The following is an 18,239-nucleotide window of genomic DNA, read 5'->3' as shown; positions in this document are numbered from 1 at the left end:
AGCGCGCCCCCGTTCGCAGTACGTTTTTTATCAGTTTTTTCCAATTTAGACACAAGGAAGAGTTTTCAATTATATATTCCTGAGTTAATGTATATGTATTTGTTGATATTCTTTTGATGGAACTTTGTTTTGTGTTTTTGTCATTTTGAACGAATCTTTATGTAGGTCAACAATGTGAAATGTATGGTAACATATTTTTCACATAATTCAGCAATGGCTATCGATCAAAAATGTAAATATAAGTAATAAGATTTCATTTTAAAATATCTATGGGGATTTAAATAGGGGTTGGTCACGTGATCAAATTCCATAAAACCCACATTTTTCTGCACTGATAGTTTCCCCAGAAGGACTTATATTTACCATTGATGACCATTGTCATTTTTTTTAACGTAGGTCAAGAGTAAAAAAAAAATGTTGGTACCCACGGACAGGTCTTGTCACAGGAAATACTCATGTGAAATATCAAAGCTCTAGCAATTACTTTTCAAAAAGTAGGTCAAACCCAAAGGTCAAGATCACAGGGTCAAAGATGTTGGTACCCACAGAAAGGTTTTGTCACAAGGAATACTCATGTGAAATATCAAAGTTGTAGCACTTACCGTTCAAAAGTTATTAGCAAGGTTAAAGTTTCAAACAGAATGACGGAATTGCAGAATTACAGACAGGACCAAAAACAATATGCCTCCCCCCCCCCCCTATCGTCGATGGCATGAAAATAAATATCATAAAGTCCAAAAGGACAAAATATGCAATTTTGGATTGAATTAACATAATGTTTTAATTGTTTTTATGAATATGATGAAAAGGCCGTTTAAATATTATATGATACATCGTTTAAATTACGAGTACTATCATATCAATACAAGGGACGAACATCGCCATCTTGGACAAATACCCCCACTCAGTTTAACACCCGTTTCTGTACTCTAAACAAACAATTGTTTGGATTATTGTGGCAAAATTCGCTGCAGCGATGATTTTCCTAATGATGATGTACCTGTCGCCGGTTGACATGCGTTCCATCAAAGGAAAACACGATTTCAACTATTTTAGGGCTTGACAAGAACGGAAGTTACAATATCGCAACGGTTGGCTACTGGGAAAGCGCCACAATTTTGAATATCAAAATCAGCAAAAATGTTCAAAATGTCCTCAGCATTCTTAACAGGTGCATGCCCCGTTAAAACCCGTAGAAACATCAAATGTATATATAAATAGAAATAGGTTATAATTCTCATGTAATGTGAATGGTAACACCATAACGTATAATTTCAATATTTCGAATGTTGGCACTTTTCCTTCAGTCAGACGTCGTATTTGAAAATTTCCGTTCTTTTTAGACCGATCCTCTTAATTAAGGTGTGATGCCAAATGGAATCGGATAAAAAGTTGCCTATTATGATGACGTTGAAATTGAGAAATTATTGAAATGTCATTAACAAGCATATCTGAACTCAAAACGAAAGGGATAATAATTCATCAGTGGTGTGTTCACCCCATCAAGAAAACCAACAGGGTAAAATGAGGTTAATGTACTTTTAATCCCATGAATATACTATCCTCGCCTTTTTAGTGAATAATAAAATCATCGATTGCAACATATTTTAAAATCATATACGGGTTGCATCAATACCAGTGTTGTATGACTCTTTTGTGTTGAATGGATGTAAGAAGATTCCAATTGAAAGGTGATAGCGGGCATGTATCATAAAGATTAGAGATAACTCTGTTAATGGTTTAGAGACCGCAGCATGTAGACAAACATCTTGGAGCTGTATTTAGTCATTTGAAACATGTACGAATCTCTTAATCTACAGTACACTTTATACAGATCTTGCACTCTAGCTGTTAACAAACATGACTGAACAGGTATCGTGTCGATTCCAATATTTTCCGGGTTAATACGATGCTTAAGCTGTCGTCGAAGTGCCTTATTCGCCTCGCCCTCCAGGCTTGGTGAATATTGTACATCACTGATGGTTAAACATTGTATTGATCTAAAATAATATCATTAATACCATATACTTATATAAAAACTATACTGTCTTATTAATTATAATTAAAAAATTGTGGTTAAGAATATAAAAAAAAAGGATATTATTGGCAATTTCCGGTTTTATCACAATCCTTTCGGATAATATACACCTCTTTCAAATGTCCAACGTAATAGCATTATGACGTAAATTGATTACATAATAACCCACATTGCCCAATCGGATCTCGCTCGTCCTTTTCCGTAACTCATTAGAAGACTCGGATATGGATCGAACGTGAAGATTAGCATTGACTCGATCCAATTATTCATCATATAAGTTAAAAGGCAACAACTGAATCCCTGTAAAATGTGTTATTTTAAAGATAATGTTTCATATCAAAATTCAGTTTTAGTGTCATTGAAGTCTTTACTCACTCCAATATATAGAAATGCAAGTGGAAATTTAGTGGCAGAATATCTTACTTATGTATGACACGGTGGCAGACCACGTGCTACGCGAATTAGTACAACGGTAAAATGGCGTGAAAGAAGCACACTTTGAGGGAATTTTTAACAGTTAGTTCTACTCTATTCTATTTTACACAGTCTTAACCTCGCCAAAGTATAATGATCTTCACCTTAAATACGTTGGTAACCCCAAACTATCAGAGTATAGGCGTGCAGCTAGAACCTTCATGTACTATCTCTGACTCAGTTAACGTCGGTCGGTGTTGTTTCCATGGATTAAATTAGTTTTACTATTTGTCTACACTTTAATCAGATTCCAGATAAAACCCGCATCATTGAAAATTGATCAGTAAAATTTATACGAATTATAAAGATAGATTCCATCATAAACAACAGGACAATGAAAGGTGAAGATAACAATGAGTAATCAATCTAATAACTTCTATAAGCAATACTAAATAGAGAGTCTTATTTTGCACAATTGATAATGTAACAAAATAGATAGATTCCACGAATCAAATAACAAATTAAGAAGAAAGATGCATGAATAGTTACGTGTTTGGGTATTCATAGTTTCAAGTTTACAATGGAGCCAAATATATATTGTGGAAAGGAACTCAAGAGTTAATCAGCGGTGTACGATCACGAGATGAGACATGAGGGGAAAGCACCATTATATGTGTTATTCCAAGAGATTCTACAAGCTGGTCCTAAACGGCACAGGTAAATACACAATGTACTTGAATCTGATTTTGAGCGTGAAATAATTGCATGATAGGTTGATTGATTGAATATTGTTTTACGTCCCGCTCGAGAATATTTCACTCATATGGAGACGTGGCATGATAGGAAGGAAACTTCCAACAAGACAAGACAAAGAGCTGGGGGAAACCAACAAGAGGCCCACAGGCCTTATCGGTCACCTGAGTACTAGTTAAATGCATCACTAGTCCCACAGGCCTTATCGATTACATGAGTACTAGTTAAATGCAACACTAGTCCCAAGTGCTATGAAATCTACAAAAAAAAATCCTTTTAGAATATCTAAGCAAAACTAATTTTCAGCAACAGTATAAAACAAGATAGAACTATGTACAATGCACTCAAAGTACAAACACTGATGAAAGACTTTACATAATACAATACATGTATATGTATTAACATTAAACATCTGACTAATATGGACCCATTCTAAAGTGAACACCCTGGGGTTGCGAAATTAACCATTTTTACACATCCTTTTTTGCTATTCCTAAATATGCATTTAGATCTTATATTGTATCAGCAAACTTAAAGAATTCCTTCAAATCGTTATTTTAATAATTTTGGCACCAACCTGAAACAGGGGTTCGTATTAGAATAGGTCCTCAAATCCCTTGCTTATCGTAAGAGGCGATTAAATGGGGCGGTCCTTCGGATGTGATCGTAAAACCCGAGGCCACGTATCACAGCAGGTGTGGCACGATAAAGATCCCTCCCCGCTCAAAGGCCGTACGTGTCGAGCATAGGGCTACATTTTGAAGCCCTTCACCGGCAATGGTGACGTCTCCATGTGAGTGAAAAATTCTCGAGAGGGACGTTAAACAATACACAACCAACCAAATGAAACCATACCCTTACTCTCCCAGGATCATGAAATTTACAATTTTGGTAAAGGCCTACCTACTTCATCTAAATATCCATTTAGTTTCAATTCAGTATCAATAGCATTAGAGCAGACACATGTATCATTTATATATTTTGCACACATACTCTATAGATACCAAGGCTGGCCCCACCCTGGAGTCAGAACCTCTACACCGGGGACCCTGAAAGTTACAATTTTGGTAAAGGTCTTCCTACTCTATAACACTATGCATTTCGTTTTTCTTAAAGATATGCAGGTGTAGAGAAGACTTTAAAATATGTTTGAAAATTAGTCAATTTTTGCCCCACCTTAAGGCCTCGGGGGTGCAGGAGTCCTGAAATTTACAGTTGATGTCCCCTAGTCCCAAAGCTGCTTCATACCAAATTTGAAAATAATTGGAATGGTAGTTATCAAGAAGTTCAAAATTTCTAATGTTCACATATTTAATAACGACCATTTTGGGTCCACTCTGATACCAAAATTCCTACCCTTGGGATCATGAAATTTACAATTTGAGTAGTGGCCTTCCCGCTCAATGTAACTATGCATTTAATTTTTCTTGCACATGTGCAGTGGTAGAGCAGGAGATTTTTTAAAATTGGCCAATTTGTGACAGATTTTGCCCCGCCCTAAGGCCCCAGGGGTGCAGGAGTCCTGAAATTTACAATATGTCTCCCATGTCCGATAGATGCTTGATACTAAACTTTGAAATAATTGGAATGTTAGTTATCAAGAAGTTAAAAATATTCAATTGTTAACATACATGTACGACGGACGCTGCGCGACAACCAATTGCAATAATGTGAAACAATATGAACACATACATAGAATAATGAAACTAAACACATGTAAAATATGATGGGTTATAAACTAAGGACATTCAAAACAATCGCCTTCTTTATATGATTAGTTCCTGTAAATCCTGTTCCTTGTATAGGAGTGTAATATTCAAATGATAAGGGTCAATCAACATTCACATGTGTTTTCTTAGGATTTACGTGCCAAATACTTGTATATGATCAATGTTCAGGAAATAAAACTACTTCACTGTTGGCCGCAGCTAACATCCACTAAATAGTACCAATTTATTTATTTATCAATAAAATGTGTTCATATAAATTCCTTTCTGGCTCATCCATTTTATATATTTCCAGGTCCATGATGAGAAAAAACTCAACTGTGATCACTGTGGTAAGTTCCCTATAAAACATTTGAATCGGCACATGAAGCGTCATGTAAAGTTGAAATATTGTGGATTGTGTTAAAGAAAACACAAAAAGGCATATCATCACCATTTAAAGGGGCATGGACACAATTTGAGATGAAAATTTTCAAATTTTATTTTTCCATTTTTAATGTATAAAATGCTTAACAAGGGTATTTCTAATGGTCAGCAAAAATTTGAATGTCAATTGTCGAGGTATATACAGAGCTCACAATTCTTTGTTATGTAAACAGGGCTCATATCATGTTCTTGTTTACATTGGTTAAATATACTAGTAAAAGTTTCGTTTAAAGCAATGTTTTCAATTTACAAGTAAACACAATTAAATAGTTTCTAGTGTTTGTCACATCTCATTTTGTTTTAAACATGATATTCTCTATCAAGCGATCTATATGTAAACAAACACATGGCACAAACCTTGTTTACTTCCCACAAAATTGTGAGTTTTGTATCTCACTTGCAACTCAACAACTGATGTTCAACTTTTGTTTGACTATTAAATATACCTTAAATAAGCATTAAATCTTAAAAATTGACAAATAAAATTTGAAGATTTTCAGCTCAAATCGTGTCCATGCCTCACGTTGGAGAAAAAAATCATAAATGTTCATGTGGGAAATCACTTACATCAAACAAACTTGCATAGAAATAATCGTATATGGAAGACAAAATGATAAATCACATTATACCTTGCCAAGATATAGGGCTCACGGCAGATGCCCGGTCGACAGGGGATGCTTACTCCTACTAGGCACCTGATTCCACCTCTGGTATATCCAGGTGTCCGTGTTTGCCCAACTCTCTATTTTGTATTGCTTATAGGAGTTATGAGATTGATCACTGTTCGTTATCTTCACCTTTCATTATCCTGTTGTCATTAATTGTTGTCTATCCTTAATATCTGGATCTCTATTTCTTCGTTAAAGTAAATGTGAATTGATAGATACTGTAATTTGTTTTTTTAATTTCTGACGTTCAGATACACTGCTTACCATAAATACATTTAAGCATATAAAAACTTTTTTTTTTTACATGTTTTTCCTAGAAATATTTAACTATGATGATTTTAAAAAATTGAATCCTTACTTTATTTTGTAAAATAATTAGTAAAAGACAAAAATTCAAGATGTTAAAGAATCCCATTTATTTTTCATATTACAACATTGTCAGTTGAATTTGAAATTTGTGTCAATATTTGGTGTATCCATCTCTAGCGACAATAACTGCATGTATTCTGCGTGGCATACTTTTAATAAGGTCTTGTCTTGACACCTTTGTACTAGAATATCGTCTCAAGCATCACTTAAAACTTGAAAAAGTTCATTCAAATTTTGGGAACGTACACGTTTCTTTGCCTTACCTAAATCCTGCTACACCGCTGTAAAATGACTGAAATATTATCAAAACGGCGTAAAACCTCAATCAATCAATAAATCCTGCTACAAATTCTCAATTGAGTTAAGGTCAGGACTCTGTAGTGGACAGATAAAACGGTTGTTTTCCTTCCACTCCTTCGTCACTGTCACTTTCGATCTGTGACATGGGACATTATCATCCATGTAAAAAAAAAATTGTCACCATATCCCAAACGATGAGCTGAAGGCATTGCCAAGTTTTCTATGTAACCCTCATGTCTCCCTTACTTCGTTTGAGGAATTCCGTGCCCCTGTAGAGCATGATACCCCTGACCATCACTTCACCGCCACCAAACTGCACAGTGGGCACAATGCAGCAGTTTGCATACTCTTTCATGTTGTCTGCGCCTTACGTGGACCTTTCCATCTTATTCAAATTAAGCGAAGCGCGATTCATCCGAATGGTCCACAAAAGAGTTTACCAGTCTACCCAGTTCCAGTTTGCTTTAGCCCTGGAAAAGCTCATCCTCTTCTGGCGATGCACCGGGGTCAGTAGAGGTTTTTTTGTCTTCGCTAAACGGGCTGAGAGACCAGCTTCCACTAGTCTACGGCGAATGGTGCTATCAGAAGCATCAATTCCACTTTGCTCAAAGACTTTTTCAGGACTGGTATGATATCTTCCCTGTTTGAAAGGCCCTGCCGCACAATTGCAATAACTATATCTTGTCTTGCTGAATACATTGGAGGTCTTCCACTTCTTGGCAAATCCGAGTGGGAACTGATGTTGTTGAATCGATTACTGGTCCGGTAAACCATCCATGAAACAGGGTGTTGCTAAAACGCGGAACAGAAAACGGAACAGAATTTAAGATTAGAATGATTAATGTAGCAAAGATAACACCAAAAATGGAAAGAAAATACTTATTCATGATTAAAATCTAAATTGTGGGAATTTGTTTACAATCGGTAAAACAATTTTATCTGAAACTTCTGCATCATAAATTGATTTTAGCGATTGTTAAACATCTGTATAAAAATTTGCAAAGCATTTTACAAGAATTTAGAAATGTCGGCAATGACAGATATGTTAGCGAGCAGCGACACCTATGGGTAGAGAATGGAAAGAACACACGTACTTTATATGACCCCCCCGTTGGCGAAACGTCATTAATGCTCATTTACATGTAAATTTACACATAATACAGTGTATGTGTGTACCTACAACAGGGAGTGTGGTATGTATATATAATTATAACAACGACAATTCATGATCTTATCAAGTCAGCAAGTTAAACATCTTGTGTTTGATATATTATTTTTTAAGTAACAGAGACTTTGTGAAATAGGGAGGACTTCTAATAGTTTTTTTTTTTAACTATTAAATAAATACTTGTATCTTAACATCTAGATAAATAATGAGATGACCTTTTAATTCCATTCAAGCATAAATTGTCTGTTAGTCTTTTAGCTATTTCATATCTGTTAATTTCTCATACTATGGATGGTAAACTTCACTTTAGTTTTCATTGGTTCTGTTTCAATCTTTCGTTCCCGCTGTTTCTCTTCGGGTTCAACAATAATCCGCAGGATGTCAGTAAATGTACGAACTTTCACATAAACACATCCCATATCCTTTATACACACCGGGCTCGTTCGCTTTAAATACCAGGTGTAGAACTAAATTACGAATAAAAGCAAGTCCGATTTCAGAAGGCTATGTTTGGGGGAAATTGTTGAAAAAATAATTTTAACTTGTTGTTTTCAGGGGGGGGGGGGGGCTTTCTTCAATGGATATAAAGTTTGAAAATTCAAGCCTAGTACAGTAAGATTATTTTTATTTTTTTATTAATATTTTTCATGGCAAGTTAATGGTTTTAAAATACTTAATGCATTAGTATGAAATATATGAAACGGTGGATTCTGTGGATGACTTAACACTCTCTCTGTAATTTCTGCTTCCCTTGTTCAAGATAACCTTAAATTTTGTAAAATGCTGACCTCCTCATAACATTATTGCATACAATATTTTCCGTTCCGTTCCGTCTTCCGTTTCATTTTCCGTTCCGCGTTTCAGCAGCACCCCATGAAAGGTGAAGGTAACGAACAGTGACCAATCTCATAACTCTTATATGCAAAAATAGAGGATTGGGCAAATACGGACCCCTGGATATACCAGAGGTAGGATCAGGTGCCTAGGAGGAGTAAACATCCCCTGTCGACCGGTCACACCCGCCGTGAGCCCTATATCTTGTTCATGTAAATGGAGTTATCCGTAGTCAAAATCAGTGTGCCAAGAACGGCCTAACAATCGGTATGAAACACGGAAGACAGCATTTGACCTAATGATAGGTAATGGTTATCTTCTAGCATCCGAGTAATATTCACATTATCAAATATATGGACGGTCCTTCTGTCACGAGTGCGCGGAGCGCACGAGTGAGAGAAGGACCGTCCATCTCTTTGATGATGGGAATTTTACGAGGATGCTAGAAGATGACCGACTTGTCACATATTTCAAAAGCTTCTCATTTTACATTTATTGAACCATACATTCAATACAATGGTAGATTGCCATATACCATCGTCGGACGATGCATGTGTATATAAAATTTAATACGCTTTACCCGTAAAACAGCAAAACTAACTCAACGAAAATTGATTATAACTGTCAGTATCAATCACATATTGGTGGCTTCATAAATAATTTTTCAGGAATTTAATTCTATACATGTATTTGTACAAATGTTTTAAGAAAACATGTATAACACAAATATTAAAGTAGGAAAAGGATTAAAGACTTGCATTAGCAAACTCTTTATAAAATGTGAGAGAGAGAAAGAACTATTTAACATTACTGACTGAAAAAAAGCGGCCACAGGTATGTGTATATCTGTTACATAACAATTCCTGTCTGCTTCAACGCCCATCATCAATCGGCGCACGCCTTACCCGTAAAACAGCATACTAACCAATTTAACGAAAACTGATTATCCCTGGCAGTATCTATCACATATTGGTGGCTGTACAATCTAATTAAAATTAGATCTTTGAGCCGCTCATGCAATCGCTACACAAAGATCTAACAACGACCCACAGAGAGTCGTGTTCAGTGACTTGAGTTATTTACATAAAGTGTTAAAAAAATATTTAAAAATCAACCAATCACAAAATTCGTTTCTCCGCGTTGTTGATGGATATTTTAAAATGGCGTCTAGATCAAGCGTTGCAGCGGTATTTGAGCGAGTGAAAGACAAATTTGAAGTAGAGAGACTGAAGGACGAACAATTAGATATCCTAACTGCAATTATGAGGGGTGATGACTGTGTTGGCGTTTTACCAACAGGATACGGGAAATCTTTACCATACCAGGTCTCAAAGAATGTTTTCTCCTGGAACTCGAGTTTTAACCCTCGATACCTAACTCTTGATGCGCGCGCATAAGTTAAGACAAACACAATTAATTGCCTCTAGAAACTCTTCAAAATGGAGAACATTCATAAATACATTATTCAAGAATTATTTATTTCAGATGAAAATGAATATGAAACCCTTTTAGCCAAACAATCAATGTCAATACATGTGCTGGCCCTTTTCCTCAACCAGAAACGGAGTCACATCCCGAGGTTATTTGGGTTTTCAGAAGTTATTGTCCCTGAATTTAATAGCAAACAATTCTTGAGACACTTTCGAGTGAGTACTGAAAGTTTTAACATAATATTGATTAGAGTGGTAAATTTGCTTGACGAAAATCTATGGCCAGGTGGTTCTGAACCAATCTCACCGAAAAAACAGCTGCTTATTTTCCTTTGGTACATGGCTAACCAGGAAAGCTTACGAGAGGTTGGGAATACGTTTGCAGTTGGTGTGACAACAGTAAACGAGATAGTTGCGAAAGTATCGACGGCTGTAAATGGAAACCCAATTGATGCAAGTATAACACTTACAAGTATGGTTTAATAACAATTTGAAGAAGTCGAGAAGAAAGTACTTAAGAGGATATAAAAACATGACCTGGGTTAGAACGAATTTTTTTCCCCTAAAGCTGGTCAATCCTTCTATTCCGACTTTTGACGATGAATAAAATATTGTAAAAAATAAGAAGTTATCCACAAGCTGCAGCCATGTCCGTTTTGCATGCAAAAATATATGTGGGGGAAAATACCATATTTAAAAGCTTTATAACTTGATTTTTATATTGGGGAAAAAAAATTCACAAAAATCTGCTAAATTAAAATTGCACCTAGTATATTGATTTTTATTATTGTTATTATTTTTTTATTATGAAGGTTATAAATTGGCCTGATGCTCAGACACAGAACGCCCTGTCAAGAGATTTTCAAATACTATCTGGCGTACAAGATATAGTTGGTTGCATTGATGGATCTCATATTCGGCTGTCAGCGGCTCCTGGTGGCGATAACGATTACTACAACCGTAAACATTTTCCATCAGTCCAATTACAGGTAAAAATAATGTGCCAAAATATAAGCTTACCATTATGATTTAAACTCTGTCGGAACATTTTTTTTTAATTCATCAATGCTGAATTGTATCAAAGAGGCTCATAAACCGGTGCTTTATACAGGTTGTTGCCGATGGGGACATGCTCATACGTGACGCATACACTGGGTGGCCAGGATGCACGCATGACGCTAGAGTCCTTCGTAATTCGTCATTATTTGAGAAGGCTGAACATGGACAAAGTGTGACACCAGGGAAGTTCATAGTTGGTGATAGTGCATACCCACTTAGAAACTGGTTAGTTACACCTTTTAGAGACAATGGTAGGTTGAATGCTCAGCAAAGGCGATTTAACCAAAGACTGTCTTCGGCAGGAGTGGTTGTTGAGCGCGTATTTGGACACCTTAAAGGAAGATTTCGAAGGCTGCGAGAATTATCAGTTCGGAAATTGGACAGAATTGTTATGCTTATAATATCGGGATGTGTACTTCACAATTTGTGCGTCTTACATCATGATGATGTAGAAGCATTTATTGATGACGATCAGGATGGCCATCCAAATGCCTATCCCAACATATATATTAACAGAGGGGATGGTGTAGCGTTTCGGCAGCATATCATGAACATTATGCAGATGTGAACTTGCCCTTATTTGGGAAATTAATTCCCTGACATGTTTGATAAATAAATCCAAAACAGTTTTCATAAATGTATGTCCATTTACTGTATAAAATAATACAAGAAATCAAAAGGATACTACATTGTTACTCATGTATCCAAAAAGGAAATTAAGCTAGCTGGCTGTGGAATAAAGAGGCCCATGGACCACATCGCTCACCTCACTAACCTAAGTAATAGCTCCAAAGTGAGTTCTATAAAACCCTTTCTTAATTTTTCATACTAAACTCTGAACTTAAAGAGGTGGATGATGAGATGAAAAGTGGTAGAACTAATTTGAAACAACACTACATTAGAATGTTTCTGTATATGATAAATTGTAGTATTGATGTTTTTTGAAAAGTACATTCTAAAATCATTTTCCCACCGTGTTGTTATTTAGATCTGTGCATCCCACCCAAAACACTGTATTCCTTCATATTCCTATGCTGAACTTTGACCCTTTCCTGGGGCCCCACTATTTGAGTGAGGGGTGATGGTTTATACACAATCAAGAATATCAGGATGCTTTGCATAGTAATATCACAAATTGCTGCATTGTAGTTTTTGAGAAGAAGATTTTAAAACATTACTCCATTATATTCTTATGCTGAACTTTGACCTTCTCCTGGGGCCCCGGTATTGGTCCAAGGGTTATGGTTTGAACAATTTAGATTCTACACTTTATATGGAGGCTTTGTTGTTAATATTGGCATTTCTGGTGCAGTGGTGCTAGAGAAGAAGTCACAAATGTTAAAAGTTTACAGACGGACGGACGACGGTCAACGGGTGATCAGAAAAACTCACTTGAACCTTCGGTTTGGTGAGCTAAAAAACATAATGGAAAAATCATTTTAAAAATATCACAGAAAACCTGTTCTGAGACAAGAGAGGCTTTTGTAAAAAAAAAAATAAATACAAAATACAAACGACCGGTAGCACTTCGTTTAAAACAACTTCACTTTTTGTCCATTGATCTTTCCATTATGTCCAGCATTCTGTCAATGCGCCGCATCTTCTCCTCGTGATGGAGTTCAATTGATGACATCAGATTTTGATTCTGTTCTTGCAAGTTTTGCATAAAATTTGTGGTATCACTTATCTTATGTTTCTTGGACACCTTCACGGCAGCTTTTTTAACAGATGCTGATGTACCGGAAGTACTTGTTGTTCTGTCGGAGTGTGGCGATTTATCATCATCAGAAATAGTAAGCTTTTCTTTACGTCCGGTATCAAATGACACTGCAACTTTGGTGGAAGCTTTACTGCCGTAAACTTGACTGAATACCTCAAAATATTTCCAAGTATGTGTACTGTTCCCAGTTTTAGAATTTTCATCATTCACTTCTTTGAACTTTTTTTTAAAGAGATTTCCATTTGTTGATAATTTGTAATTTTGATACAAAGATTCCCATTTTCCGCATTTCTTCTGAAATTTCCCCCCACAAAGTATCGTGTGCTTCCACTCCTGTAAATTTGTCTTCTCTCTGAAGTCGCAAGTCAATAAGAAGTCATTCCTCGCTCTCCTTCCACAAATGCATTGTCTGTAATAAAATTGAGTTTTTCTAACAGAAGAGTGTGAAATTCTTCGAAATTTACAACAATGTCATTTGATATTCTTATTGTTTGGCCACCATACTTTGTATCTTCACAGACAGAATTCGTCCATAATGCTGAGAAACATTTTGTGCTTTCACAACTGGACATAAAAAAAATAATCAAGATTTTTATCTGCTAAAGATTTTGGAGAATGATTCTCCAAAAAGTTCCAATCTACCTGAGAGCTACTGCCAGAGGTAGAGGCACTTGTGTCTGAAGAAGGAGTCTTTGGTGAAATTCACTGGGGGCAATCCCGGCATCACTTGAAATAATTGCTTCTCTAATAGCTGCTTTGATATCTGGATCTAACATGAAGATTGAGATAAATTGCATGTGTGGGTATTCAGATTGCATCTTTTACCAAATTTACTAGTCAGCCTGCTCAAGTAAGACAAACCCAATAAAGCAAACGTGAGACAACTGAAAAGTTATACAATGGAATATTTTAAAATTCAAAATTCGTTTTCTACAAAATGCAAATCTTATTATTAACAAAGTCAATAAAACAAGTGCAATAATCATTTCTATTACCTTGAAAAATTGACCTAGCCTGTATGAGTGCTAACTTTCTTATTTTACCACCACAAAACCCCCCACCCCCAAAAATCTGAGAATATGATTACAACATACCACCACTGGGAGAACAGTAAATAGATGCCAGTTCTTTTGAAACAAGCGCAGAATAAGATTTGCCATGTTCATCTACATGTATGGACACACTGTAAATAATATGAAAAAAAAAGCATAATAAAACAAATCATCTTCAGAGCAATATTTGATCAAAAAAGAAAATGGATTTCCCATCTTGTATTAGTGACTGATTTGTTACTACATTAATTAAACTATCATATCAATATGTATTACGGTGCGACTGTGACAATTACATATGTAGGAGGGTGTTTTTGTGAAAAGCATTATTTATATTTTTAACTAGAATGTAGCTTGTTGAAAGACCATGTCAACTTAATTGCATGTACTAAAATGACATAAATAATTTAAAAAGTTATATCAATCAATGTAATCTGACAATTAATTATCATGTCTATCGATTGTTAACAACTAAAAGAAAATTGATGCACAACATATTAATAAATATATAAAACAAGCATATAATTTGAATGTTAAATTTGATAATGTTCACGCACTCTTGTTGTCTAAGAATCAAACTATGTAACAGGAATATTGAGCATCGTGTGTTCTAGTTCGAAATATCTGACGTTTTCGTATTATCAAGTCATCAAACTGCGGGTTTCGTTGCCAAACTTTTGATATAAATATATGCGATTTGTGTTTCAGATTAGTCTCATTTCATGTAATGCATAATTGCTTATAAAACATAATTATTTATCGATATAATGCATAAAGTGAAAACCTACAGATCGTCTGCACCTTCCCTTTCCGCCATCTTGAACTCTTCTGACCCACCTAAGAGCGGGAGTCGGACTCGATACAAACCCGGATTTGAACTCTCGCTGTTTATCTCAAACTCTCGCGACTAGATTCGGAACTCGAGTCCCAGAAGAAAACACTCAAAGATGGTTGCAAATGAGCTGTTAATAGAATTCCACAAAGTAAGCATTTCGTCACATTTTCATTATTATGTGCCGTGCATGCTTTGCCATCATATTTAGTGAGTCAATTTTATTGGTTTTTATTGTTTAGGTTGTTGTCTGTTCTCCACTCATTTCTCTGATGCAGGACCAGGTAGCTCGTCTGCAGAGCTTTGGGCATATTATGAAAGTCATGTATGTTAAAGGTATGATAATTATTGTAATACTAATTATTATCGAGCAAATAGAAATCTCTGTAGTAAAAATGCATATGTAAATATATTCACTATGACCTTACACCCCGACCTCGTAGCCACCCACCCGTGACGGCACGCTTCCCAGTAACCTAGCTATAAAGATTAATTTCTATACATAGAGCTTGAATATACAATGCATATTACCTGTTGGTGTAACAAAACTGTCTTAAAATATATCAACATTTTTTGGTATACTCTTTGATCCTTATTGATTAATATGTAATAACTAGAATTAATATTTTAATTGCATCAGGTCAAGAGGATTGCCATTCAGTGGAAGACTGTGATGTGATATTTTCTTCACCAGAGAATCTTGTCGGGAATGAAGCTTTGAGAAATTCATTAGCCAGACTGAAGGTCTCCTTACTTGTTGTTGATGAGTTTCACACTGTCTCTACTTGGTAAGTGCTACTTTGTCCATATATGTCTATATATAGATTGTTTGAATGTACATGTAACCATAGACCTATTGAGTATAATGGTATGTAATACATATGAACACTTTAGGTGAGTTATATAAATGGTATTTGAATTTTGTATCAAAGTATTCAACTTTTCTGACAAATTTTAAACAGCATTAATTTCATCAACATTATGAACTGTATAGTTACAGGGTTTTTTATTTAACAAATATCAAGATATTTTAAAGTTTGAAGCCAACAAAAGATTGAAACTTAGTTTGTATTTCAGGAGTGAGCTTTCCAAAACCGAATCTGAAAAGATATTTAGACGGTGGTTTCGTCATCTTGGGGAGCTACGCAGTATTGTAGTTCCAAATGTAGAAATTGTCAGATTTTGTCCATTTATCAATAATTTGTGAAAATGAGAACAAAATCATGTAGAAATGTTTTAAAATATGACTATTAACAGCATGTGAAATAATAGCATGCAAGTTTATCAGTGACCATAAATATACCCGAGATATTGTCATGACTTTGCCATGGCTATTTCTCTTGAATAAGTATGAAATTTCAGACTATCCTTTTGCTTTGTTATGTACAATGCAAAGTAGATATTTCAATTTCAATCAGGTTGGCTTTGGTTGCTTATTCTGTTATAAAATTCACTGTCTCAATTTAACCCTTGTATTGCAGTGTGGTCAACAAACTAGAATTGTCTATAGCAATATCAAAGAATGCTTTGTGCTAGGTTTAGCTGAACTCGAAATTGACTCACCATGGTCAGTTATGGAAAATTTACAAAAAAGAAATTATTAATTTTAACCTTACCGCGTTTGTCCTCATTTGGAGCAATGGGGACACATCCAAGCAATTGTTGAGAAGGTTCAGGCAACTGTCAATGTAAATGTATGCAAATGTATAAATATATATACTAAATATAATTTACTGGGCATGAATTTGTTATTATCGAATCTGATTGTGGTGCCAACTGATAATGTTAATTATGATATATATTTATTTGTGTATATATAGGGGTCTAATGCCAAAAATTCTCTTATTAATGTTTTAATCATCTCCATATTACAATTTTAAAGCAAATATTTTATTTTTATTCAAACGAGAACATTCAAACATTAGAAATAACTTAGTAACTTACTTGCACTTCTGCATCATGTGATGTACAAAGGTCTCTAGGGGTAATGTCTTGAAATTCTTTAATTTCCACTGGGACAACAGCAAGTACATTAGAAGGAAACTTAGTCAGTTTCCTGGGTTGCTCTGATGCTGGACTCCTGGCCAAACGTTTTTCTACATGGTGCACACGTAAACCGCGGGTGGGCGATGGTAACGCAAGTGTAAATGCCCGCATTGTCCTCGTATTGGCATCCTTAATGTGCTCTGTAAGTGAGTGTATTTCATTTTTCAAACGCAACACCCTTTCTATTGACCTGTTGCATTTAACACAAATACCTTTAGGTCCGTCGAAATTGAAATTCTCCTTCGACTCGATCACTTTTTCTATGTTCTGAACCCTTTCAGCAGTTAATTTTAATTTCGGGTTATTCAATTTTTTAACAATAACGTCACCAGATGTAGTAGTGTCTCATGTTTCAAAACAAAACCCACAAATTACACAAACGTTTTCTTGTAAATAAATTCGACGTGGTGTCAAGGGCGCCGCCATTACAAACAACATTCGATACCTTTCGGATTTTTACTGTGATAACCGTGTGATAACCTTGTTCCGACTTACACTTATGCCTCGGCATAAGCTGTCATCTGATTGGCTAATGACTCACATGACTGAACACGACTCTCTGTGGGTCGTTGTTAGATCTTTGTGTAGCGATTGCATGAGCGGATCAAAGATCTAATTTTAATTAGATTGGTGGCTGTATAACACAAATATTAAAGTGGGAAAAGGATTTAAGACTTGCATTAGCAAACTCTTTATAAAATGAGAGAGAGAGAGAGAGAGAGAGAGAGAGAGAGAGAGAACTATTTAAAGACCGAGGTTGTCAACCGGTCGGTTTTCCTCAGGTAAGTTAAGTAAGGGGCGGAGCTAATTTAAGGCAGGTGTGAAGCCCCAAGCCCGAGGAAACCCTTGCCTGTATATACCGTCCCAAATACACGGGGTGTTATCAGTGTTACCTGCACGTTTTTGTAAGATTGAAAATTCATAGTAGTCATAACGCATGGCCTACAAAAACAGTCAGGACATTCGGATTTTCCGACAGTTCCTTCGATAACTGGTCCAGACGAAGAATTTGTTCTTTCTCTGGATCATAATTCCAACCATTATATACAAGAAAGAGCCCTTATAGCAGCTAACTTCTCTTCCGATAAGATGACAGTTACTTCAATCTAATTAAAATAAGATGTTAGATCCGCTCGCGTATTCGCATACATGTGTATGCGAATATACGAGAGGATTTAACGTCTAATTTTAATAAGATTGCAGTTACATACACGTTTGTCGCCATGTTTCGAGGGAAAATTACGCTTATAAATTTTTTAATGAGTGTAAACAAAATTTTAACGTACAATGCATTTACTCATAATTAATCTGTTTAGCATAAAATCGATGTCCGTGTAAATTATATTCTAACAATACATAATAATTATTATCAATCGTACCCATTCCTAAGCATACCCTACTAT

At 35.5% G+C, this 18,239-nt stretch overlaps 1 protein-coding gene across 1 annotated transcript; it reads left to right on the top strand.

Annotated features, from left to right (window-relative positions):
• Nucleotides 1-10,168: 10,168 nt before the first annotated feature.
• Nucleotides 10,169-11,878, top strand: LOC125653257 (uncharacterized). The gene is made up of 3 exons (XM_048882633.2): nt 10,169-10,580; nt 10,940-11,116; nt 11,239-11,878. Exons 1-3 carry the CDS (start codon nt 10,221-10,223, stop codon nt 11,752-11,754), a joined length of 1,053 nt encoding a protein of 350 aa, XP_048738590.2. The 5' UTR covers nt 10,169-10,220; the 3' UTR covers nt 11,755-11,878.
• Nucleotides 11,879-18,239: the final 6,361 nt, after the last annotated feature.

Source organism: Ostrea edulis, chromosome 7, assembly GCF_947568905.1.
Source record: "Ostrea edulis chromosome 7, xbOstEdul1.1, whole genome shotgun sequence".
NCBI classification, from domain to species: domain Eukaryota; kingdom Metazoa; phylum Mollusca; class Bivalvia; order Ostreida; family Ostreidae; genus Ostrea; species Ostrea edulis.
Note: the sequence above shows the minus strand (reverse complement) of the source record. Positions and strands in the feature narration are given on the sequence as shown.

Coding starts and splice junctions, on each gene's coding strand:
- LOC125653257 (XM_048882633.2), top strand. CDS start 10,221: ATGTCAATACATGTGCTGGCCCTTTTCCTCAACCAGAAACGGAGTCAC. Junction 10,581..10,939: donor TAAATGGAAACCCAATTGAT/GCAAGTATAACA, acceptor TTTATTATGAAG/GTTATAAATTGGCCTGATGC. Junction 11,117..11,238: donor TTCCATCAGTCCAATTACAG/GTAAAAATAATG, acceptor TGCTTTATACAG/GTTGTTGCCGATGGGGACAT.